Source organism: Pleuronectes platessa, chromosome 15 (assembly GCF_947347685.1).
Source record: "Pleuronectes platessa chromosome 15, fPlePla1.1, whole genome shotgun sequence".
In the NCBI taxonomy this organism is placed as follows: domain Eukaryota; kingdom Metazoa; phylum Chordata; class Actinopteri; order Pleuronectiformes; family Pleuronectidae; genus Pleuronectes; species Pleuronectes platessa.
In genome coordinates, this window is record NC_070640.1 from 15,813,076 (window position 1) to 15,837,998 (window position 24,923).

The 24,923-nt window shown below is 43.7% G+C and overlaps 1 protein-coding gene across 1 annotated transcript in view; it reads left to right on the forward strand.

Moving 5' to 3' along the window:
* The window catches only part of LOC128457484 (unconventional myosin-XVIIIa), a 74,668-nt gene that overhangs the window by 40,875 nt on the left and 8,870 nt on the right, over positions 1-24,923 (forward strand). Inside the window, exons 17-39 of the mRNA XM_053442186.1 lie at positions 114-300; positions 1,788-2,013; positions 2,566-2,675; positions 3,693-3,758; positions 5,217-5,345; positions 9,918-10,061; positions 10,275-10,364; positions 10,728-10,847; positions 10,965-11,079; positions 12,264-12,391; positions 12,560-12,714; positions 13,919-14,042; positions 14,185-14,385; positions 15,588-15,698; positions 16,549-16,653; positions 16,859-17,005; positions 17,137-17,250; positions 18,204-18,320; positions 19,271-19,354; positions 21,780-21,917; positions 23,075-23,260; positions 23,364-23,503; positions 24,161-24,205. Coding sequence (XP_053298161.1) covers positions 114-300; positions 1,788-2,013; positions 2,566-2,675; positions 3,693-3,758; positions 5,217-5,345; positions 9,918-10,061; positions 10,275-10,364; positions 10,728-10,847; positions 10,965-11,079; positions 12,264-12,391; positions 12,560-12,714; positions 13,919-14,042; positions 14,185-14,385; positions 15,588-15,698; positions 16,549-16,653; positions 16,859-17,005; positions 17,137-17,250; positions 18,204-18,320; positions 19,271-19,354; positions 21,780-21,917; positions 23,075-23,260; positions 23,364-23,503; positions 24,161-24,205 — 2,982 coding nt within the window. The remainder of the gene's footprint in view (positions 1-113; positions 301-1,787; positions 2,014-2,565; positions 2,676-3,692; positions 3,759-5,216; positions 5,346-9,917; positions 10,062-10,274; positions 10,365-10,727; positions 10,848-10,964; positions 11,080-12,263; positions 12,392-12,559; positions 12,715-13,918; positions 14,043-14,184; positions 14,386-15,587; positions 15,699-16,548; positions 16,654-16,858; positions 17,006-17,136; positions 17,251-18,203; positions 18,321-19,270; positions 19,355-21,779; positions 21,918-23,074; positions 23,261-23,363; positions 23,504-24,160; positions 24,206-24,923) is intronic.

Here is a 24,923-nt window from a genome sequence, read left to right on the forward strand (position 1 = left end):
GAGCAGCACACATGCACCAGGAGTTTTGTGGTATAAACGGTGACTTTAGAGGAGTATTGCAAAAGATCTATGCTAAGGTGGTGTTTTTTTTGTTTTTGTTTGTTTTTCTGCAGGAAGATCATCAACTCGCTGGTAATGGGGCGATCAGGTGGAGCCACTGTTTTGTCCGGTTCCATCGCCGGCCTCGAGGGCGTCTCCCAGCTGTCCTTGCGACGGGCCACCAGCATGAGAAAGACCTTCACCACAGGGATGGCTGCGATCAAGAAGAAGTCCTTGTGCATCCAGATAAAGCTTCAAGTGGTGAGAGGAGAGGATGGGAAAAATCTGAATTTATTTCGTATGTGTTCATCCACGTTTCAAAGGCAGTGAGCTGGAGGCGTATTTGGGGACCTGGGACGGCAACTGGGCACCGGAACAAAAACAAGTTGCTCCATCTTTAATATGAAAATGGAAGGAAAACGAAGACATCACCATTGCTGTTGTCAACATTGTTGATGTTAAACATTAATTTAGTCCTTGTGATGTAGTAGCACTGCCAAGACCCACTGAGAATCAACCCCTGAGTCTTCAGTTTCTTGTTTGCTAACAGTTCAGCTCCAGAAGCTTGACAGGCTGATGGAATATATGAGGGCTCACAGCTGTAAATTTGTTTTGAAATCCACGCAGCGGTCGCAAATAGCTCGATGCAGCTTTATAAAGAAAATGGATGGGATGAAGGCTGGTGTTCGAGCTGCAGCCAGAGAATGAAATCAATCTGAAAATGATATTAGGGCCGGGTGTTAGTGTGCTTTATAAGAACAGCTCTGCCGCTTTTCTGCTTCCAACCCCATTGCTCGATGAGAATGTCGATATTGAATAATTCTGCGAAAAGCCCAGATAACTTTAAATCCAGTACAATGCCATTAAAAAGTTTTTTGCTTCCTCCAATACTAGCACACTGCATAGTCATGGCAAAATGAAATATTGTGTGGTTAGGGATGTAAACTGGGAGGTGTGAACATAATTTAAAAGGGATATTGGGCTTTTTAATCCCAAATTGAGGTTGTTTAGCATTAAGTGGCAATAACCAAGAGAGAAGAAAGAGTAATAATAGCTTAATATCCCATGATATAGAAATAGGAGTGGCACTTATCCAACACTGACAGTATAGTTTCAGATTGCATTGTAAAGATTGTTTTTTTTTCAAATAGTGATTGATCATAGCTTAAAGACATGAGCCTCAAATTAAAATTTGCCTTATGAATCCATATGAAGCTCAGAAAGTTCATTAAAAAATATATTCACTTAAAGGTAGGCTGTACATTTTAGATGATAGAAAAAATTTTAAATTGTAAATTGTAGATGTAATCTAATTGATTTGAATTCAATTATATTTGTGTGGCACTCTATCACAACAAACATTATCTCAAGCATCTTACATCGTGAGGTTGAGACATAACAATATTACAGAGCAAATATAGACACTTTGCGACTGTGGAAAGAACAAAATTCCTTTTTGTCTGGGAGAAACCAACGAGCAGAGCCATAGTCAGTGTGGGCGGCCATCTGCCTATTGGGGTGAGAGGAGAGGTGGGTGGAAAGGGGCGAAAGAGGAGAGAGTGGGGGAGTAGGACGAGAGAGAGACTTGGAACAGTTTTTGTTACAGAAAATTGTTTGTGTAATATCGTGAGATGTACATGCATTTTTCGATGGACGCTAAGCTGCTGATTGCATGAATTAACATCAGTAGAAGATATTGCTTTGTCTGTTTGGCCGGTACCAACCAGAGTTCCCTGTCCCCTCTGCAGGATGCTCTTCTTGACATGGTGCGGAGGTCCAGGATTCACTTTGTTCACTGCATATTGCCCAAGGCCGATGCCCTGAAGGCTCTGAGCGGATCCCTGTACAAAGCAGGGGAAAGTGAGGCTCAAGGAGAGAGTGGAGATCCGGGCCTAATGCAGCTCGATGTTGCCTTGCTGCGCGCTCAGCTGCGCGGCTCCAAGCTGCTTGATTCTCTCCGGATCTACAGGCAAGGTGAGGAAGCTGCTCCAATAACAAACCAGAGACAGGTGAAGGCTGTGTCTCAACTCAGGGGACAAGGATGCGGTCCACCCGGGCCCACAAAGTAGGCGGCCTCTGTGGGACGCGTAGACTGCAAAGGTGGAACCGAAATGAGAGGCTGTGGTCTGCAGAGGCTTTCCTTGATCGGCATCACCAGCCTGTCCTTTTTGCTTTTTTAACGTCTGTACTGTAACATGTTAGGTTGAGTTGAAGCGTGATACTTACACATCGGTCTCATTGCTTGCCTTCGCCATTACCTCTTCATCACAAAAGCGCAAATGATCCCTGGATAGGTTGGTCAGGGGGGGACACACTTTGGAGACTTTGTTTCTCTGGGTTGAAAGGTCCTCTGTGGTGTAATCAGTTTTCAAATGTAGCCTCTGAAGGATGAAGCCCCTGAATTGAAACGCAGCCACAAAAACACAAACTTTCTCCATCTGTATCAGAGACTTCCGCAGCAAAACACCCATGCAAGCATAATATTTTGTCGAATCTAATGTTGTTATCCAATGCTGACCTTCACAGGCTACCCCGATCACATGGTGTTCTCCGAGTTCCGGCGGCGATTCGACGTGCTGGCGCCGCACCTCACCAAGAAGCACGGCAGGAATTACATCGTGAAGGACGAGAGGAGAGTAAGTAAATCAGTGAGAGAGGGAGGTGGGAAAAAAACACAGCTCCACCAGTGGCCGAGCGCGGTGAAGATTGATGTCGTGAGGAGGCAGTTTCATTACATCGGCCTCTGATTCGTCAGCAGCCGACTGACAGAGAAATAAACCTCCAGTCATCAGAGCCAATGTAATGATCTAACCAACTTTAACCTCATCGGTATCGTGCTCCGGAAAGAGGCAGATCGCTTCTGTCGGTTCAGAAAAATCTTCCTTGCATCTAAAGCTACAAAAATAAAGTTCAAGTTAACATACTCAGTGATTTCCTCTCAACAGCACTGGTGCTTTACCACTTCGGGGCTTTTGTCTTAAAAACATAAAGAAAGACCTGTTGATGAAGCTGGAGGGAGATTTATTCGTAGAAGTCAACTAGCACGGAGGGTGCATTGATGGAGAGAGAAACAAACTGTATAGAAATGAGAGAAAGAGTGAAAGAATGGGGTTAAGGGGAAGAAAAGCTCTTTCCCCCTGTGTCCGCATATCGGGGGCTGAGTTTCTGTGGAAACACACGGCAAACAAAAGCCCCTCAGTGCTCGCGGCAAACCTCTCGTGGTGAGTTCTCGGCGTAGTGTTTTCGGGCTGGAGGCTCAAGTAGAAAGACAAGGCTAAGACGATGACACGCCTACAGTGTACCCAGGCTGATGGACGGATAGGGAGAGGAGAGGCTCCCAATGGATGGCGGTGAACCTTCACATATACGCTGCAGTGGGGGATCACGAGGAATAAGCCAGAAGCAAGTTGATTTTAGTCGTAATTGTTTTTTTTGTTGGGGTTGGGAGGTTCTGAGGAGCCAAACTTTTTCCCGCGCCTACTGCGGAGGGAGGAAGGGATGAGAGGGAAAAGGAAAAACGTCACTGGGCCGTCAGTTCCACATGGCATCTTGGGGGAACTGGGGACTAATGAACTGCTTGATAGAAGTTCACACTGGATCCAGCAGTTGACAGATGTGTTTGTGTGTGTGTGTGTGTGTGTGCCTCTGCCCAGGCTGTGGAGGAGCTCCTCGAGTCCTTGGATTTGGAGAAGAGCAGCTACCACATGGGTCTGAGCAGGGTGAGTATCGCTGCCGCGCCTCAAACAAACAAACAGCTTAAAATGATTAAATAAACCGTTCCTGTGAACCGCTGCCAGCTCCTCTCTCTCCTCACGGAGTGGCGGTGCACAGCTCTTTTTTATTCTTGTGTATTCTGAGAGGACACTTGCTGTCTGGGGGGAGTGTGTCTTTCATTACACTTGTCCCTCCTTGAAGTTTGTTTACCATCCTTTTTTTTTTTTTTTTTGGAGAGCGGCCAAGCCTTTCCCCTGCTTCCAGTTTTCTTTCCTTAGCCATGCTACCTGAGAAGCATGTCTCTATCCCGCCCGACTACATGACCGTAATTTTTCTTTTCAGGTAATTAGAGCAAATTCTCACAACTGATGGCCCTCGTTGTTTTACGCCACAGCCATTGTAAAGTAATCAGAGTAAAGACTGGCTGGCACGCGGATGTCTAATCCTATCAGTCGTAAAAAGTGGCCATCCGCCAAGGAGGGAAACAATAACGTAGAAAAGAGTGGGACTCCTGCTCTCAGCTACGTGCAGCGCAGGACGCGGGACGAGTGAACGGTTCTCAGGCAGCTTCACGTGGGGCCACACTCCGGAGTGTGAAATGGGCTCCGACTAGACGAGCACATTGGGCCATTCTCAAAGCATTCCAGTGGCGTCCCAGCAACCTGCCTCACTTGCATGCCAATTACACCAACCCCAAATAACCTCACGGTGATGGATTCAAAGCTCGAGATAAAATATGCCATTAGCTATGTCTGAAAATAGCACAGCATTATACCTTTTAGAAAAACACTACCTGATGATGATGGGAGACATAAAGCTTCCACCAAGGCCTTCGTGAGATTTTTTTTTTTTGAAGTAATATCCCCTGACGTCGCCGCATGCATCACTCCTCCCTGATGGTTTGCAGATTTTTTCCCGCTAAAGCTGTTTGATCGTTTCCATCTCGCGCTTTGTTCACAGATATCATATGGATTTGGTAAGTCATAAAGACCCATGGAGGCAGCCCTGGGTTGGAGACAGTTCTCCTGTCATCATCCATCCTGTTTTATAGCTGGCTGCCGTCATATCTTGAATGCGTTCGCAGCAGCTAATCCCGCTGAGGTGTAGACGGGCCGTGACGTGAGCTGCTTACTGTTTACCTGTGTTTTACCTTTGGCCCAGATTAGAAACAGACCAGGCTGATTGTCTGAGATAAAAACTTAATCACAGCTTTCTCACTTAGATAAGACTACTTGTCCGAGGATTACACTCGTTCCCATTGATTTACTGCTTCATTGCGTTTTATGTACTTTTTCATCTCGTCTTCTTTATTTTGCTGCCCTGCTTCACATTAAAGCACGGCCTCTAAATCCAATTTCCCCACGGCTAAAATTAGCAATACATGATCTCTCAATGATTTTATCCTTTAGTAATGAATTAATTTGATCTTGTGTGTGTGTGTGTGTGCGTGTTTTTCGCTCCAGTTGTTCTTCAGGGCTGGCACTCTGGCTAAGCTGGAGGAGCAGAGGGATGAGCAGACCAAGCGCAATCTGACCCTGCTCCAAGCGGCCTGCAGAGGCTACCTGGCGCGGCAGGCCTTCAAGAAGAGAAAGGTAGGCAAGCCATCTCACTGTGTCGAGCGGTTTTGTCCAAAGTTAATGGAGGTTAAGTCATAGACTTCATGTAGAGATGGATGACATCAAAGCTCCCCAAAAAGTGAAGCCAAATCATCTTGATCTTGCAGTAAAGGTCATAAACCAAAGAACACATCAAATACATTTTCCCGAAAGATTTAGTTGGGGATCAGGATAAAGACGCAGAACTATGATATTTTATTCATCACCTTTGTTATTCTTATTAAGGATGGTTTTTTTTATCAACATTATTTTGATTTCTCAAGGTATAATTTATGAATCTTTCTTAAACAAAACAAAAAACAGGCATGTTTAGGGGACTGATATTTAGTTTGTGCGATTTGGTGCAGATCCAAATACATATCTGGATCTAGTGAATTAAAATACGGTTTTTCAAGGAGACTTTGGGGTTTTCTAGTTAAATATTTTATGATATAAAAATCGGGTGAGACGTCATGATTTGCAGCTGAGACTGACTTGTCATTGGTTGAGCACAGGACCTTAATACCACGGCTCGCACCACGATCACTGCTGAGCCGTATCCAGGGTATTTTAGTTGAGTTTTTGTACAATGGGAGGGTATGCATCTTATGGTACAGTCTATGGTTCCAAAGATATACTCAATCAAAACTGAGTAAGAAAATTTGTCTTTCACAATTTCTATCCAAATTATCATATGAATGAGAAAAAAGATATATAGTAATAAAAAAAGAAAAAAATGTTATACTGTCAAGGTCTATTTGTTTCCTCAGCTGTATTTTCATTTGCAGAATGTGAGCTCCAGAGGTCCTGTTGCCTTGCAGTCCACTAGGAGTTGCGAGTTCCCTGTTCTGAGCTCATTTTAGTGTCTGTTTGCTCTGCTCCAGATCTAACACTCTCTGCTGTAAATCTTCAGCTAATTACAAATGTGTTTTCTACATCTATTGCCCCTTTCCCCCTGTCCGCCCGTGCTGTAATCCATCCAGTCAGCTCTCCCAGGGGGATATTTGATACGTCCACTCCTGTTGCATTTCATCAAACCGCTCCCCCCCTTAAATTCAGCCGGATCAAACGTGCTGCTGACTCACACACGCACACATCCAGCCGCCGCACCCATCTTCCATCCCCCATTTTTCCTCGCAGTGTGTGATGGGTCCATCTCTCTGGACCTCATACATTCCCCTTCTGATGTATGGAGCCATGCAGTCCCTCGCCCGCTCTGCAATTACTGTTTAAGTGAATGTGTCGCCTCAGTCGGCCAGGGATGAACCCGCAGAAACAGAATCAATGTTGCTGGTATCCATCCGATGTGACATACTGCTACTGAGCGAATATCTTGTTCACTTGTGTGTAATGTCGGCAGAACTATTAAATTGTCATCTTTGCTATAGGGTGAATCAATACGACCTTTTTATATATCGCTGGACTTCTCGCTCTCCTCTGCTATAACTGTTCTAAAGAGGTTTAGAAATGGATATTGGCTGAAAATGGGGGAAGATATTTATACACTGGGGTCAAAGTTCATTATTCATACAGTGAAGCGGACTAAAAGCCTGATGCTTCATTATGTGCAAGAACTTAAGATGAATCAACAGCGAGGAACCTTTCAAAATTGCTAGGCAACTGCGCAGAGGCATTTATTTCCCTCTGCACTCTCTTATCCCCTATCTTTTGCAAATGTATCTATAAATAGAACGGTAGGACTTTAGTTTTTACATTATCTTGTAATTTCCTTGTGCTCACACTCTCTTTAGGGATATGATGTAAGGTGTGCCATGCTATTATGATAGTAATGAGGTCCAGCAGAGATTCTGTCGAGTCGGCGGGACAGGACGATCCGGGGTAGAGGCGTTTTCAAACTGTGGACATGTCGATGTCCTTCACTGTAATACTATCTTTCATAACCAGGTTAAATTATAAGATGTGTCGGTTTAATTCATATTGTTAATATTTTGGAAACATGTAAAACAATTGACTGAGAGTTAGATGATCAGATCAATACCACTGTAATGTCTGTTTGGTAAATATAGAACCTTCAGGAGCTTAGGTTAGCAGCAAGGGCTAAGCTAAGCTAGCTAACGTCTTAGTGTAATGTAACACTAAATAGAAAGATAGAAGAGTGGAATCGATCTTCTCATCTCACCCTTGGCACAAATGAATACTGTACTTGCATAAGCTTTATTTGTGTTGCAGTTTTCAGTTGTAACACATTTACAAATTGCTTCACAAGAGGATAGAATAGGGAAAGAAATGATTACATTTGACTTTTTTTAGAACAACTTTTATAAAGCAATTTATTTTTTTATTATTTATTTAATTTGTGCATACAAGAGAGATAAGAACCACAGATATTTGAATGTATGTTTATAGAGCAATTTAAAAGCAAAAACAGATGTAGGATTCCTGATCTCAGCTGGACATACAGAGTTTGGAGGCCTTTACTGCAAAAGCAAATTATTATGATTTCTTATGAATAAATAAGAATTCAGGTTTTCCACAAAGTATTTGAAACAGCTTATAAAAAGTAATTTGGGCTGAGCTACGATGTCAATAGATAAACTGTATCAAAGCTTTTAAATGTGAAGTTCAGTGTCTGCAGTCACAGGTGACATTGAGATGTACATATTACACAGCATATTAGATCCATTACCTTTAAATTGGAAAGCAGATTCCCCAATGAACCTCATTTACGTTTATACTTTTTCTGTTTCAACACCAGAGTTATAGAGCAGTAGCAGGGCCGTGTTGGATAAGTGAGGGATTTCTCTCTCTCTCTCTCTCTCTCTCTCTCTCTCTCTCTCTCTCTCTCTCTCTCTCTCTCTCTCTCTCTCTCTCTCTCTCTCTCTCTCTCTCTCTCTCTCCCCCCCCCCCCCCCCCCCACAGGGAAGATTTAGAGTGTATCACTATAATCAACATATAACAATAATATCTACTGTGTCCTTGACTTTACCCTGTTCCATCGCCTCTTGCACATGAAGTATCCAGTCTTAGCAGGTACGTGGCAATATGCCTGTGGATCAGTGCGGGTGAGTTGTAGCAAAGCCTCTCAGACACTTGCTGGGTGATATATATGGATGTGACAGAAAGTCACAAGTTCCCTTTGATTGATATACCCTGGCATGTTAACCTTGTGATGCTGCGCCAAGCCCATGTGACATTAAATGACAAAAGCTGAATTTTCTTTCTTTTTTTCCCCCCCTCTTTCAAATGTCTCCTCAAGGGGACAACCGTGGCATTTTAAAAGTCTGTTGTTTTGGCTCAGCAGGCATTTGCCACATTGGGAGTTGTGTCCTTCAGATATCTGTTGTTTTTAGTTGTCTGCAATATCACTGAAGTCAACAAGAAGCAAGCATCTAGCTTTTCTCTTGCCACACTCTTACAAAAGTAACTTTATTCCTTTTAAAACATGCAATCCCAAAGTTCCATCTCAAGAAAACATTAAAACCACCCTCTGTGAGAGCGTATATAGGCTCCGCATTGGGATGAGGTAGAGTTCTTTGTATCGTACGTCTTCTCCCATTATAGCTCCTGGAAATATATTTGTATTTACGGGTGATAATGATATTAGCCGGGCATGACCTTCCATTCCGTTCCTGCTGAGACCGTATGTGTAGTCGAGGAAATGCCCAGAACCTGAGGTGTGATTGATGAGTCTCCATTCACACCGTGGTGTCTTATGTGAAATGAATAGCGACATGTTTATCCACGCCGCTCATGCGGCACCATCTTTTGTTTGTTTCCTTTTCATTCTAGACTAAATATGACAAGTGAGACCTGCTTAAATCTTTGGTTACACACTCGCTGCATTCCGGTCCACGTTGAGGCTTTCACTGTGTGACAAATCCTAATTGGTCATAGAGAGTACCTTCAGGGCGAAATGTACCTGATGCTGAGAATTGTGTCGCTCTAATTGGGTTTGCCCATAATCTGCTGCTTCGAGAGAGCCTCATGCATAAGTGCCATGGAAATCGTGTAATACTCAGAATTAGCTGCCAACATGTTTGATTTAATTAATCAGAAATTAGCTCCCAGCCTTGGAACGCGGTCTGCAGAGTGTCTCCAGAGGAGGGATAGCTGTTTGCTCGTTTTAAAGGCGATATAACACAAAACTGGGAAATGCAGCATTCTTCACATGTCTTTCATCAGTGGTGAAGACGACACGGTGACAGTAGATGAGTTCTGTAGAGCATTGATTCCAGTTAGTGATTAAGATTGTTCCAGGGATCTCTGAACACTGCCACCCTATACCTGTGCACTGTACCACAATCTCTTTCTATGTACTGCATTTAAAACCATGTATTGTACATATTGCTGTAGGAAAATGATTGTTCTCTGTCTTTTCATGAAGCACCTGTTTGAAAATATTGTTTTACTGTAAAATCTTTTCTGCATTGTTTATTCCGTAAACTAAAAGTGTTCATATAGGCCCATATCAACAAATTATATAAATGATGATTCTGATATTTATTTGAGGGGCTCATATCGGTCAATCTAGTTACGAGTAATAACATTGATATCGTTATAGTGTGCACACATGTTTTGACTGCTTCTCTGTCTCGACTGTGTGCTCAGGTTCAGGATCTGGCAATCCGCTGCATCCAGAAAAACATCCAGAAGAACCGTGGTGTGAAGCACTGGCCCTGGTGGAAGCTCTTCACCACAGTCCAGCCGCTTATTAAGGTCCAGCTCACCGAGGAGCAGATGCGAGGCAAAGACGTGAGCAGACCTCTCTCTGTCTGATGCCCCCCCCACCTCCTTACGGATTCCACTCAGATAGACAACCTCTAATCCACACTCAGAATTCAATCCTGGCCGTGGCAGCATGGCACTTCCTGTCATCAATGCTTAATATTTCTTGTTAAAACAGAATATTTTACCTGTTACACAACATGAAACTTATAGTACATGTCGCCATACTCTGTCCTGCAGGAGGAGATGCAGCTGCAGAAGTCCAAGCTCGAGAGGGTGGAGAAAGAGCGAAATGAGCTGAGGCTGAACACGGATCGATTGGAGAGCAGGGTGGGTCCCTTCGCATCGCAGCAATGCATCCTGGGAGGAGGGTGTTCGAGATTGGCATTGGAGTTACACCCTTTGTTTTTGTTAAGATAAGAGACAAGATAATCTTTTACTAGACACAACGGGGAAATGTGTTTGGTTGCAGCAGCAAGGCCAGTCAAACGATAGACATCATAAGTAAACATGCAATATTAACAAAAGGAAATGTGAAAATATAAAGTGTAAAATTTGTGCAGTGTGAGCAAAATATATCCAGTGTAATGGATTTCACTTCCCGATTTTTTTTTTGCTTACTCGTACTAGAAATGTGGTGGGAGGGTTTTGTTGTTTTGCTTCACTCGCTGTGTGTCTGTGCTTTTTGTCCAGATTGCAGACTTGTCGGCGGAGCTCGCGGACGAGAGGAGCACGAGTGAGTCGGCATCGCAGTTGCTGGAGACGGAGACTTCAGAGAGACTCCACCTGGAGAAGGACATGAAGGATCTGCAGGCACATGCATACACTGAAAAATGAATTTAAAAAATGATAAAAAAAACACACTGTGAAATCATAGTTTCACATTAAAAAAAAATTGTGTTTCTAATAAAAATAAATCTGTGGTTCCAGGCCAAGTTTGACGCCATGAAGAAGCAATTAGAGTCGCAGGAAATGGAGGTGATGGAAGCTCGCCTCATGAAGACGGCCGATCTCAACGGGGAGATGGACAGCGACGATGATGCTGGTTGGTTGAGTTATCATTTGTGACCCTGCAGCCACCGGAGAATCTCATTTTCCCATTAATTTAATTCCACACCTAAAAATTAAGAACCAAACAAAAGGGGATGTTGATAACATGACTTCCTGTGACCTTTTCACACTTATTAGAATCCTTTTTAACGTTTGCATTAAATTCCAGCATTCATTTGCAACTTTCCTAAGCATGCCTGATGGGTATGTCATTTCAGGTCAGAAGCATAATTCCCCGAACCACTCATATCAGCATTATGTGCACGGCTTATAAAAATCTCCATCCTACTAAGTGTAGCGGCAGGGATGATTGTCTTTGTGTGACTGCTCCAGGAGGAGACGCGGCAGTAAGACGTGGTCCAAGTTTGCAATGTACAACGAGGGGATTAAGATGTTTGCTCTCGGGCATACAACCAAAGCCTGTTGTTGACTGGTCTCCCCCTGCTGGGAGAGAGAGCTCCCGCCTTGAGCATATTGTCCACGAGGCTCTTTTTTTTTCTTCTTCTTCTTTTCCCTGTGTTCCTACCCCCCTTCAACCCACCTCAGCCAGACAGGCCATTACAGAGCATCTCAGAATTCTTAGACGAACGAGAAAATAATCGTTGGGATCAGAGCCGGTGGCCCTGCAAGTTGTCATTATGCTATATATATGCTAATGAGCGGCACTGATGGAAGAGCCGGTGTTGGAATGTGAAGGAGAAATGGACAGCCTCTAAAATGATAAGGCTTGGAAATGAACCTGAACCCGAATGTCCGCCCCGGCCGCTGTTATACTTCTGATAGCCTCTGACAGCTCCAGAATTAGGGTCGGCTAAGAACTGTGGAAAGTGCCACTTAGACATGTCCTTCTCTAACTACTATTGTGGTGTGCTCGGAATTCTAACCTCAGGTTTATCCAAGATTAGAGTTGAAAAGTAATGGCTGTTTTGTAGTTTCCTGTCATTTTCTTTTTTGACCTCATGAGTTCAGGATTTGTTCGAAGAAGTTCCCTCCGAAAGAGGATATTATTTGGGTCCTTGAGGGTGATAACCATTGCAACCAGTGCAGTGGGCCTCATAATCCACAGTCATCCCTGAGCTTTTGAGCCTGTTTACCATTGCTAGGCCTGCATTAAAGGCAGGAGACACCCAAATGTCACCCACAGGCTTTTCTCTCTGTATTCTGTGTCTTCTCCTGCAGGAGGCGAGTGGCAGATAAAATACAACAGAGCCATTCGGGAAATGGAGTTCACCAAGAAGAAACTCCAGCAGGAGTTTGATGACAAGCTGGAGACGGAGCAGCAGAGCAAGCGACACGCTGAGAGGAGGGCAAGACACTTTTTTATAATATTCAATCACTTCAAAAATGGTCTATTTAATATATGACACACTTGTAGCCTGTTAGCTGCATAAACTTGATAATGATATGCATTAAACTGCCATAAAAAATTATAATAAATGTGTTTCCATGTGTGTGTGTGTTTGTTTGTGCTGCAGTTGGCTGATCTGCAGACAGATAATGAGGATGTGCAGCGCTCTGTGCAGCAGCTGAAGAAGAAGTGCCAGAAACTGACGGCGGAGCTGCAGGATACCAAGCTTCACCTGGAGGGACTGCACAGCCGCAACCACGATCTGGAGAAGAAGCAGAGGAAGTCAGTCTCAGCCACACTCTGTCCCTCTCCCTGTCCCCATGTTTGATCCGTCCTTTCTGTCTTACGTGTACTCACACTAGAGGGAGCACATTGCCCTGTCCTCAGTGTCTTTGCCGCCTCTTGGCAGGAACACAGAAGTTTCCGTTTAATTCGAATAGTGACTGAGATGTTCCGTAATCTGCGGAATTGCATTAGCTGAGAAAATGACTCAGACTTTAAGCACTTGAGAAGCCATCGCTGTGGCAGAATGTGATCTCTCCCCTGTGGTTAATTGAAGACGCTCTGTGGGTGAAATTATTTTCGGCTTCGCTTCAGAGAGGAGAAGAAGGGAAAAAAGCAGGGAATTACAAGGAGCTGACAGCATGAAACACTTAGCTATTAAGTTCACTAACCATAAGTGCTTCTGACCTAGACAATTGAAGAAAACATTTTGTACACTATTACAACCCAATTGTAAATTGAAGGCAAATAGAAGCGGATAACAGTAGAGACTGTTATAGAGACAGTTTTGAGCTGATGCTGGGCTCTAAGCGGAAAATAGAAAGTAAGTAAAGTTTGCATGTTGGTTCGATATTGAGTTAACAGGCTCAGAATTGTATTATTTTATTATTTATTATTGTTCTAACCCTAACCCTTATACATACAGTAACTGCACTGAATCAATACACAAGACCATAACACTTTGCTGCTGCTGGTAAACTGTATCTTTTGCAGCCCTTTGTCAATTGGCACTAACAGATCCTTCACAGTTTGCTATTATAATATATTGGGCCTTATCCACTGGTCAAAGAAACGCACTCACTAACATCTGGCTTTTGTCTGCAGTCGGAATGGATGAAATCAGATCGTCTCTGCAGTAGATATTTGTGTTTAGGCTTCATTTTGTTATGCTTGTATCTTCCCTGCTCTGATCGGCATTGATTGAAATGTAACACCTGGGTGAACACTCTAATTTGACAAGACCGAAGTTAAGAAGTTAGGTTTCAACTCCTCTGCTGGTAACAGGGAAGGAACCAATCGCCTTTTAAAAAACTTGCATATACCTGCACATTTAGGTGTAGAAGCGCTATATGAAATATTAGTTTTATGTTAAACTAAGATTTTGCTGAGCTGTCTACTCTCCCTCTCTCTCTATGTGTGTGTGTGTGTGTGTGTGTGTGTGTGTGTGTGTGTGTGTGTGTGTGTGTGTGTGTGTGTTTTCCAGGTTTGACATGGAGCAGAACCAGTCCCAGGCTGAGGTACAAAGGGAAAGGAGCCACAGGGAGAAACTGGCTCGAGAGAAAGACATAATGACTGGTGAGATGTTTAACCTCCGCCAGCAGCTGCAGGTGAGCCACCGCACAGAAGTACACTGCAGATACTGTGATGTCCTCTCCAGGGGACGACACGTCTGGTCTCCCTGCTCTCCGTATGACATAACTGGGGCTGGTCCAGATGTGTTCCTTTACTGTGTCTCCTCCGGGCCTGCAGGACAAGGACGGCGAGTTGTGCGCCACAAATATGAAGGTGCAGCAGCTGGAGGCTGAGCTTCAGGACGTGTCCTCCCAGGAGTCCAAGGAAGAAGCCTCTCTGTCCAAGGTCAAGAAGCAGCTTCGCGACCTTGAGGCAAAGATGAAAGACCAGGAGGAGGAGCTGGACGAGCAGGCCGGAAGCATCCAGATGCTGGAGCAGGTACTGGGTGCTGCAGATGTTGTATTTTATATGTGCGTTGATACAATTTGTATGCCTCCATGCCTACAATACCCAGTAGCTGGGGACATTATGTTTTCAGTTGTTCCATCCATCCAATAGGACGCCTGAGGTTGAAAGTTCAGTGTATCAAAAGTGATATAATTTGGAACTACACTGTTCAACGTAGGGATACAACTGCAGTGTGGTTCTTACTGAAAGCTGCCTCTGTAGCAGCCTGTGTTGCTCCGGAAGGTTTGAGATCTCCTCCGCGACATTGACAGCTGCTCCACCTTCCCATCCCGGGAGGTCCGCAACCTCTCACATCACATCAGTCACCAAATCCGCCTTCTTTCATCTCATAAACATCTCCAGACTCCGGGCGTCCCTCCCCGAGGCTGTGGCAGAAACCCCTCATTTATGCCTTCATCACTGCCCGCCTGGATTACTGTCCGGTTTACCAGACAATATCCTATATATACTCCAGCATGTGCAGAACTCTGCCACTAGGGCTCTCACCTGCATTAAGCCCTGTTAGCACATCACCCCGACCCTCATCCACCTCCACTGGCTCCCGCATCAAGCAGGCCAACCACAAACTGCTTCTTCTCACCTATAAATCCCTCCTTGCCCTAGCCCCACCAAATGTAACTGTCCTTTTCAAGCCCTACACCCCTATGATTGAGGCGACGGTGCTCAAGCACAGGTTTATTCTCCATCAACAACTCCAAACTGTGAACCTTTGGAGACAGAGCCTTCTGTGTCGCAGCCCCCACACTCTGGAACTCTATCCTTGCCGCAATTCGCAGAAACTGAATCTCTGGACAGCTTCAAAAATGTCTTCAAACACCACCTGTTCACTTAAAAAATGTCAAACCTCATTTAACACTCCACGCTGCCATTAGTGCTGTTTATTTATTTCCTGTTTTGTCCAAAGTAGTCTTTGGGTCCGTTGAAAGGTATTATATATATTCAAGCTATTATTATTAAGACTATACAATGCTAACCCAACATTTTGACCTTTAAATTGTAATTCTGTAAGTCCCAAAGCTCAACCAACATCCTCCATCTACCCTGACATCCTACAAAAGTACCAAATAAAATTTCACTAGGAACTTTGTCTCATTTTTGGACAGATTGTACATATCAAACAAAAATGACGTAGAATCCATTACGTTTGAAATGTGTCTCCATCGTGTTCTCAGGCAAAGCTGCGGCTGGAGATGGAGATGGAGAGACAGCGGCAGACCCACTCCAAAGACATCGAGAGTAAGGACGAAGAAGTGGATGAGATCAGGCGATCCTGCAGTAAGAAGGTTAGGCACTGCTTTTTAGTTGATTAGTCCAACCTGTTCCTTTACGTCGCCTTGTTCTCCTGAACCAACCTGGTAAGGCCTGGTCAGGGAAGCACTGAGAGACACTGGAGAGTTCTGATATGAGTGCTGGGGTTCATTGTGAATGCATAGTTCATTTTATTAAGGCTTTGAGTTTGTTGAATGTGTCTCATGCTAATTCCCTTGAAAGTAAAATAATTAATAAATAAATTGATGCAGAAATAAATAATCAAGTATATAAATAAAGCAAGAGTTTGTGTAGGCTTTTTCTGTATTTCTACATGCAGTGTACAAGTCTACTCGAGACAGAAGTAGTAGATCTGATGATCATAGTGCTATAACCAACTCCTTAGAGGGACATACGCCCACCTCACTTATTAACCTCTGGACCCAGAAATACAATAAAAAAAAAATCAATACATGTACATTTTTAAATATATATAAATAAATGTATCTACTTAATTCCTGCATTTATTTATGATATTACAATTTTTGTCCTTCCATTGAAATAAACACTGTATTCATTAAACGCAGTATAAATTATGGTTTCTGCACTTCTGAGGTTGGTGAGCACTCATTCACATGAATGAGGAATACCAAACACAATGATTCAATGTCGATCTCTGTATTTTGGAATAAAAATAATGACATTGAATAGATTTTCAGAGCTGTGTTGTGAGACTGGCACCACCACTCAGGAGGGGAACCATTTGCTTATGATGTGTGAGAGCAGCCATGTTGAACAGGATGCCTGATGCTGTGTTACGTCTGACTTTGTCTGCCACTGATCATCTGCCTGTGCGTCCCGACACGCCGTGCATGTGTCCTGCAGCTGAAACAGATGGAGGTGCAGCTGGAGGAGGAGTACGAGGACAAGCAGAAAGTGCTGCGCGAGAGGCGAGAGCTGGAGTCCAAACTGCTCACTGCCCAGGACCAGGTACTCCCATTACTCCGCCCTCTGGTCCCTGTCAGTGCAGTGCAGCTAAGTGTGTGCGATTTAGTGCAGGGCCACTTCCCTTTGATTGGAAAGAAACGGCTTTCGGGTCTCGGAGGGGGCGCTCTGAGTTTTTGAAGAAGGGCGGAAAAACAAGTGTGTGTGTGTGTGTAACAACTGAGGCTAGGAGTGTTTTTTTTTCGTTCAGGTGAGCCAGAGGGACGTGGAGACTGAGAAGAGGCTGAGAAAAGATCTGAAGAGAACCAAAGTCCTTCTGGCTGATGCACAGATTATGTTGGACCACCTGAAGAGCAACGCCCCGAGCAAGAGAGAGATCGCCCAGCTCAAAAATCAAGTACGAACTCACCGCTGTGCTTCAGCAGATAAACCGGTTGATAGATCCTCAGTCCTCTGCATATCCAAGAGAGATTCTTAATCTTGGCCTACTTACGTTTCCCCCTGTTCTTCCCGTCCTGTTTCTCACAGCTGGAGGAGTCAGAGTTCACGTGCGCGGCGGCGGTGAAGGCTCGAAAGAGCATGGAGCTGGAAATAGAGGACCTGCACATCCAAATGGAGGATGTGGTCAAATCTAAGATGTCGGTGAGTTTCGGTTGTCTGTCAAGCTGCGTGTGCCAACTATTCACTCGAGTGGGTTCGATCGCTCTGTGCGTGCTTGTTTGTCTGCGCCACAATAAAAAGCGTGTGTAACGACGCGCTTTTATGAATAATGGAATATACCTTTTGCGCCTTTTTCATTTCACATAATTAATAAGGGGGGAATTGTTTGTGGAAATGTTTCTATAGCCTTCCCTTGGTGAGCAAATGAAACCAGAAGCAACAAACAGTATTTAATTAATGTTGGGTTGTGCCTATCAAAATGTTCCACTCTTCAAAATACAGCGGGGGGCTCTAATATCAATATGCATATATCATCAAGCCGTGGTGGGATATTACAATAATAAATGGCCTTTGGCATATGTCTGATTTCAACATTTTGCACTAATGGGTAAATAAGCTTTGTCGGAAAATTTCTGCTCATTAATGGCTGTCTCATGAGAGCGCCGCCTGCATTTCAGATCCGTTGGCTGGGGGATGTTTGTGTCTCCTGGGATGATGGGAGTGCGGTGTGCCTGGGTGTTGCTTGTTAATTGCCGCATTTATGGCAAGGGAAGGTCTCGTAAATGTCTTAGATTAGAGAGTGCATATTGAGGGCCCCGGCCCCCGCCTCCCTCTCCGCCTCCCTCTCCGCCTCCCCCGAACACAGGAGGATGAACTCTAAATAGGACATCACCAGTATGCTGCACTGGCTTCACTTTTCCTCCAGGCTAAATGAGCCAATTGATTATCTTCAATTGGTCTCGTCCTCCGGCCGGAACCCTGTCCAGATTGTGTTTCATCGCCATTAGATGAGATTCTAGGACTGCTTCGGCCCGGCCGGCTAATGACCATTTATCATATTCAATAGCTCATGAATAAATCCTGTCATTCTAAACTAATATGTGTGTGTGTGTGCGTGTGTTTCCTTCTCTATCTCTTCCCCCGCCGTCCCTCAGCTGGAGGAGCAGCTCAGCCGGCTGCAGAGAGAGAAGAACGACCTGCAGTCTCGCATGGAGGAGGATCAGGAGGACATGAATGAGCTGATGAAAAAACACAAGTCTTCAGTCGCCCAGGTAACTCCTCCTGCCTGACGCCTCGGTCATCAGTCCCTCAGGAGAGCAGGAGCCATATGAAGAAATTAGGCAACACTGTCCATAATACCTTTGAATATTTCTATTTCTTTATTCCTAATAAGGCCGGAAACTTGTGGGAAACCACCTCTAACGTGGACATTAATATTCTGTTCTTCTCTGCGTGTGGAAAGTGTTGTGGCTTTTTGGTTTGGAGGACAAAGTCTCCTCTGAACACAGTGTGTGCGCTGCCGTCAGGGAGATGCATCTGTTCTACAGCGGATCACATGACAAAGTATTTGGCACCAACACGTTTGGTTCAGTAACCATTTACAAAGAATGTGATATTCTTCTAGATAATTGAAGCATGCATTGACAATCACACTTCCTTCATACGCCCCTCTCTCCCTCTCTCTCTCTCACACACACACACACACACACACACACGCACACACACACACACACACACACACACACACACATACACACACACACACACACAAATTCAATCGCAAAAAAATTGAAAAGGGTACTTTTGTGTGTGTGTGTGTGTGAGAGAGAAACAGGTTAAGGTTCATTCGTCTCTGAATGGTAGACAGTGTGGTGGTTTAGAGGTTTAGTTTCAGTATAGACTTGACAATGTGCGCAGCTTTCCAGATTCGCACTCACTAGCAGTGGCTGGTGGCGGTATGTAAATATCACGACGTAGAGACGTTCCAAACGGTTAACACTACATAGACATTGGCCCTGTAATACGGTTTGAAACACTAGGTGGCGTTTGAGCTTGAGAGCTTTGAGATTTTAAAAGAAAATGTGTTGATAAATGGGATATTAAAACCAGCATTAATGTATTTCATCAAAGAACACTCATATAGTTTAGTTTACAGCTTCCGAAACAAAAATGTGTAATTCTTTATATAATTGTCTGGTGATTGTGTTTCTTTGTGTACCAGTCTGCCAGGGACTTGAGCCAGATCACTGACCTGCAGGCGCAGCTTGAAGAGGCCACAAAGGAGAAGCAGGAGATCCAGGAGAAGGTAGATTTTAAAAAGCAACTCATTTTACAGCATTTTACAGAAACCTGCTCGCTGCCTCAACGCTGCTCTCTGATCAGACCTTGGGCTCCCTCTGATTATTGCGACAAGAAGAAGAAAAAAATATAAATATATAACTTCGGGTTTTCTTTTCAGAAACGCAAAGTAATTTTGGTATTTAAATAGAAATAGATGATTTAGAGTCAAGGAGAGAAGTAGATCTTTAGTCTTGTATTACTCGACCTGCTACTTATTGAACCTGCTAGTTTCATTGTTCACTCACACACTCCAAGTACACATTTGATTTAATTCAGTTTTAAACCACGATTAATGAAAACATTCAAAGATGACTGAATCTTTATCCACATTTAAAAATTGACCCATTGCCATTTATTAACCTACAGCTACAAGTTAGTCTGAAATTCAAAGTTCAATATTTCTACTTGAGTTTAACTTTGGTTCATGACCAGCTACAGTGCTATCACCATCATACCCTTGAAGGGAGAATAAAGTCAAACTATTATGAGAATAAAGTCGTAACTTTACTGGATGGAAGTTGGAATATTACAACATTAAAGTCATCATTTGTCATTCTAGAGGTTGAATATGAGGCATATACTCAAGGTTTTACAAATGAAATGTTAATATTTTGTCACATCAGAACCACATTATCATAAGCATCAGGACTTTGAAAAGACTCATGGGTATTTGTATCTTTTGTGGAATGTTTGGTTGCGGGGTTGGTGGTGGATGTACATCTCTGTGATATTTAAAGGGATTTAGATTTGGATTGGTTAAAGATTTTGGTTGTCCTTGCTTCTTAACCCTGCTGAAACTTTATTCTAGTAATAATGCAACTCTTTTCTCTTTAAATTTAGACTCTATTCTGGTAATATTACGACGTTCTTCACAATTGCGACTCTATTCTCATGATAAAACTAAATTATTCTAGAAATTTCTGAATTTTCCCCGTCTTGTGCTACCGACAAATCACCATCATGTTTCTGGGTAGTTACTGTGGGCTGTGTTGGAGTTGTTAGCGAAATGGTTGAGGCGCAGAATAAAAGTGTGTCCATTATATAAAGAGGTTAATGCACCTGATTTAAGCCTCGGGATAATAATAGTGAAAATAATAATGCTTTTATGATAAGTGTTTTTTTCTTATGGACCACTGTTTGTTTAGAGGAAAACATCTAACATGTTGTGTGTCACATCCTAATGTATGGCCATTTTTTTGTGATGCATTTGCGTGCTAAGTGACTCCGAAGATGTGGCACATTACACACACTTTCATTTGCAGGTGCTGATGTGCGGGATATTATTTGACATTGAACAGAATTTATTTCAAATATATTTCAGCCTGATCTCTCACCACTTCCCTAACAGCAGAGCTTGGATCTATTACATTAAGCTCCCCACGTGCCAACGCTCCGGTCCACTCAGCCATCTGAATATTTTTGGCCGCACGAGAGACACACACAAGCTGCAAGGCATTGTTAAAACCTGCCAGAGAAAGGTAGCGATAGCCATCTGACGCGTCTGACCTTGAAGTGGTTATCTCATCACCAGAAGGGAGGGAGAGTTGGCTTTTGTTCTAATATCAAAGGAGAACTCCAAATCCTCCATGTCTTAGATGCAAACTCCCTCATTAGGTGCCACGCTGCCTTGTGGGCAGGCGATGTTGTGACGTATCTTTCCTTCTTCTTATCAGTCAGCAGAAAAAAGATTTGGATGGTACGAGCGTGCGTTGCATGAAGCTCGGCCCTGCGTTGTTCTTCCTCTGACTATTTGTGGACCGAGGGGCTTATCTAGATCTCATTATTGAGACTGGATACACAATATTTACATGTAGCAGGATGAAGGGTGAAAAGCTGAAGGCTAATTTTGTGTTCTTACATAGATACAACATCAGCAGCTCGAATGGCAGTCAGAGAGCACGTATACCTCCACCAAGGCCCAATAGCCTCTTTATAAAACAACATTCTATAGATCCAGATTTTTATTTGGATTTGCAACAAATTGCAACCATTCATACATATCAGTCCCCTGAACATGTAATTTGTTACATGTTCAAGATCCTTGTTGAAAAACGCCTAATGTTGCAACATTAAAATAAACACACAAAAAAAAATCATACATCCGCCCACTGATCTGGATCCACACCAAAATTAGATGGTTTCTTTCTGATCCTTCCACCGAGTTTCCAGGTAATCCGCCATGTAGTTTTTGTATAATCCTACCAATTAACAAACAGACAAACAAACGCAGATGTAAATAGAACCTTCCTGGCAGAGGTACAAATATATCCAAGTTCTCCCCAAAGAAGAGGTGGGAAAGTCGAGTCAGGAAGTCAAGACGGTCGGGTGCAAAGGGCACCGCTCCTGGGTTTGTTAACGTGCATGTTGTTATGTGCGTTCTTTTCCCCCAGCTTCACTCCGTGCAGAGCCAGCTCGAGTTCCAAGAGCAGTCCATGGTGGAGAAGTCCCTGGTGAGCCGCCAGGAGGCCAAGATCCGTGAGCTGGAGACCAAGCTGGAGTACGAGAGGACACAGATCAAACGCCTGGAGGTGACTTACTCCTACGTGCCTCACAAAGTTTTGAAGATAGGCTTTGTGAGCCTATACATGCAAATTTGGTATTTAATATTCTGTTGATCAAGAGAGGGGGATAATATAAAATGAGGGACCAGTATGGTGTTGCTTGCAAAGCTCTGCATCATTGAGATGCTGGTTAAGAAAAGCATCCATCATCCACGCTGAGTGTATTTTTGATTAATAATTGAGGATAGAAGCATGTAAAAAATTGATGTTTTTACATGCATTAAAGGCAAATTCTTGACCACATGAGGCGGTCAAAATGACTGCACCTCAGGAGTGTGTGTATACATGTGCTGCTGATAAGAATTTTCTAGACCATGAATTTATAGCAGGCTTTGTCATTTCAGGTTTGGCCGGTTCTATTTTGAATAGAAGTGATGGATGGATAACATGTTTACATAGTGCTTGAAACTCGTATGCAGTTGTTGCACCACTCTTGATAAGTAATGGTTAGAAATATTCCACTTTATACAACGATGGGTGACGTGATTACGCTTCCTCCGGTTCCAGCTGTCAATCACAATGCTTCACTGGATGTTAATGACTGAAAAAAACTAATTGAGACCAAAATTACCTGAAATTGAACAATTAAACAAATATTAGAATGAAAAGACCAGACTACCTCAAATAATAGAAGAAAACATGTATTTGTTATGTACTTTGACTTTTTAGTCTGGTCCATGTCCTATCCACTAACAGGGAGGAGGCAGGGTTTATGACCTATACTGCAGGCAGCCACTAGGGGCGATGGAAGGCTTTGACTTTACTTTTAGGGAGCTGTCATATCATCCATCTTTATGAACATTATTGGTTACAAACAAACTACCTATGGGGAAATAGGTTTGGTTTGAACAGATGTGTCAAAATATGTGTACGTTGTTGTTATTAACTAGCTTAACATTGGCCTTATGTACTTTTGCAGTTTGTTTTATTGGGTTATTGTGTTTTTTTTGTAACTGAGAAACTCTTGGTGCTGTTTACTCCAGCTGTCCTACCTGTGATATTCCTTGTGCACAGCACTTGCATCAAAACAGTTTTAGAACTAAGAGCAGTGCACATATGTAATTTGTCCTCATGTGGCCTTCTGTAAGGACAAGTTCACCCAGTTCACCTCCTTTCCTCCCCAGAGCCTGACGGGTCGTCTGAAGGAGAACCTCGAAAAGATGTTGGAGGAGCGAGCCCAGTACGTCGCCGCGGAGAACAGGGAGAAGGAGCAGAACAAGCGAATGCAGCGGCAGGTGCGGGACATGAAGGAGGAGACGGCCGAGCTGTCCAAGAAGGAGGGCGAGGCGAGCCGGAAGAAGCACGAGCTGGTGAGACCTCTGGCTGCGCTGAGAGTCCTGGCGGTTCGCTGGAGTTTTACGATCCAGAGGAGATTAACTTCCCACTTCTTCTGTGCTCTGATCCGTACGCCAGGAAATGGACATCGAGAGCTTGGAGGCGGCGAATCAGAGCTTACAAGTGGACCTTAAGCTGGCCTTCAAGAGGATAGGCGACCTGCAGGCCGCGATCGAGGACGAGATGGAGAGCGATGACAATGACGACTTAGTCAACAGGTACCTGACGGATTTTGAATTCCTACAGAAGACGGTACAATTACCTTTGCCTCACTTGATCTGTAATGTGTGTTTTGCGCGAGCGTGTTCTCGCCGTGAGTTGCGAGAGAAGTTACCAAAGGAGTTTGAGTCTGTCAATCACGACTCGTGTCTTTTCGGTCTTCGCAGTCTCCCACATCTTCCGACATCAATTCCTCTCTCGCCTCTTTTGTTACTCAGTGAGTCATACTACACCGTGTTCCCCAGGTACCTCTCACACGGTTTAATTTAGCTCCCTGCTTCTGATCTGTTTGTCTCAGCGCTGGTTTTCCCTGTTTGGTTTACCCCCCCCCTTCCCTCTTTGCAGCGGGGTTGAGGGTTAGACTAGCTCTGAGCCCACTGAGGTAAACACTGACTGCAGTAATTCAGATCTCGAAAAAGGAAGACATTACACACAGCGGCTCCGCTTGAGAAGAAGGCCGGCAGCAGCGCGAGCTGATTTATCAAGTCACGGATTTGCAAAGGATAGTAATTCCGTGTTTGTGTCTGTGTGGAAGAAGGTGTAAAACAACTTGTTTGCTGATATCTCATGTTGTCCTCTTTTTCCACTGTTATTTGTGTATCTCACCTTCTCTCTTTCTCCCCTCTTTTTGTTGGTGTTTGCCACACTTTCCACAGTTTGCAAGACATGGTGACAAAATATCAGAAAAGAAAGAACAAAACGTGAGAATTTGTTTTTCGTCCCATTTGGACCAGCAGGAGAGAGTGATGCAGTATTCCCTCACCGCTCAGTTTGTGTTGTTCACACTGACACAGTGAGGAGAAGCAATTTTAAAAAAGAATGGAAATTCATGTCTGCGGTATAGATCTCTGATAAAAAAAAGACCTATGCTTAAAAGCCCTGATGTTTCATTCAGTTTAATTTTATTTTGCGCCTGGACACCTTCACACTTATTGGAGATTTCAAGGCTTGTTTTTCTTCCCCAGAGAAACAAGGAGAAACAAATCTGATGGTGCACAAGATGCTTTGCACAATGTAAACTGGAGATTGATAAATAGAGCACAACACTCTCTACTCGCTGCTTCAGTAAATGTGATTCAACCTGAAACACAACGAAGCGTTACAGACCCCTGGTAATACTGCATCATTGTCTCCACGAATGTTTTGTGTCTAACACCGTCCTCTGCTGCCATTTGAAGCCTCATCATAAACCAGCATGTACTGGTTTGGATCTCGGGTTTAAAAGCTGATTCCACTGAACTTCAGTTTTTCTGTGCCGTCTCCAAATCACTCGTTAGGCAACCCCATCACTGAGTTAATCTCCGGAACTTTCTCTACAGACATTCCAACATTTCCAATATTATTTTTTCTTGGCAGCTTTGAACAAATCAAATCTATTTCTGTCTGAGTTTTTTCTTATGAGATTTGAGTCTGATATTT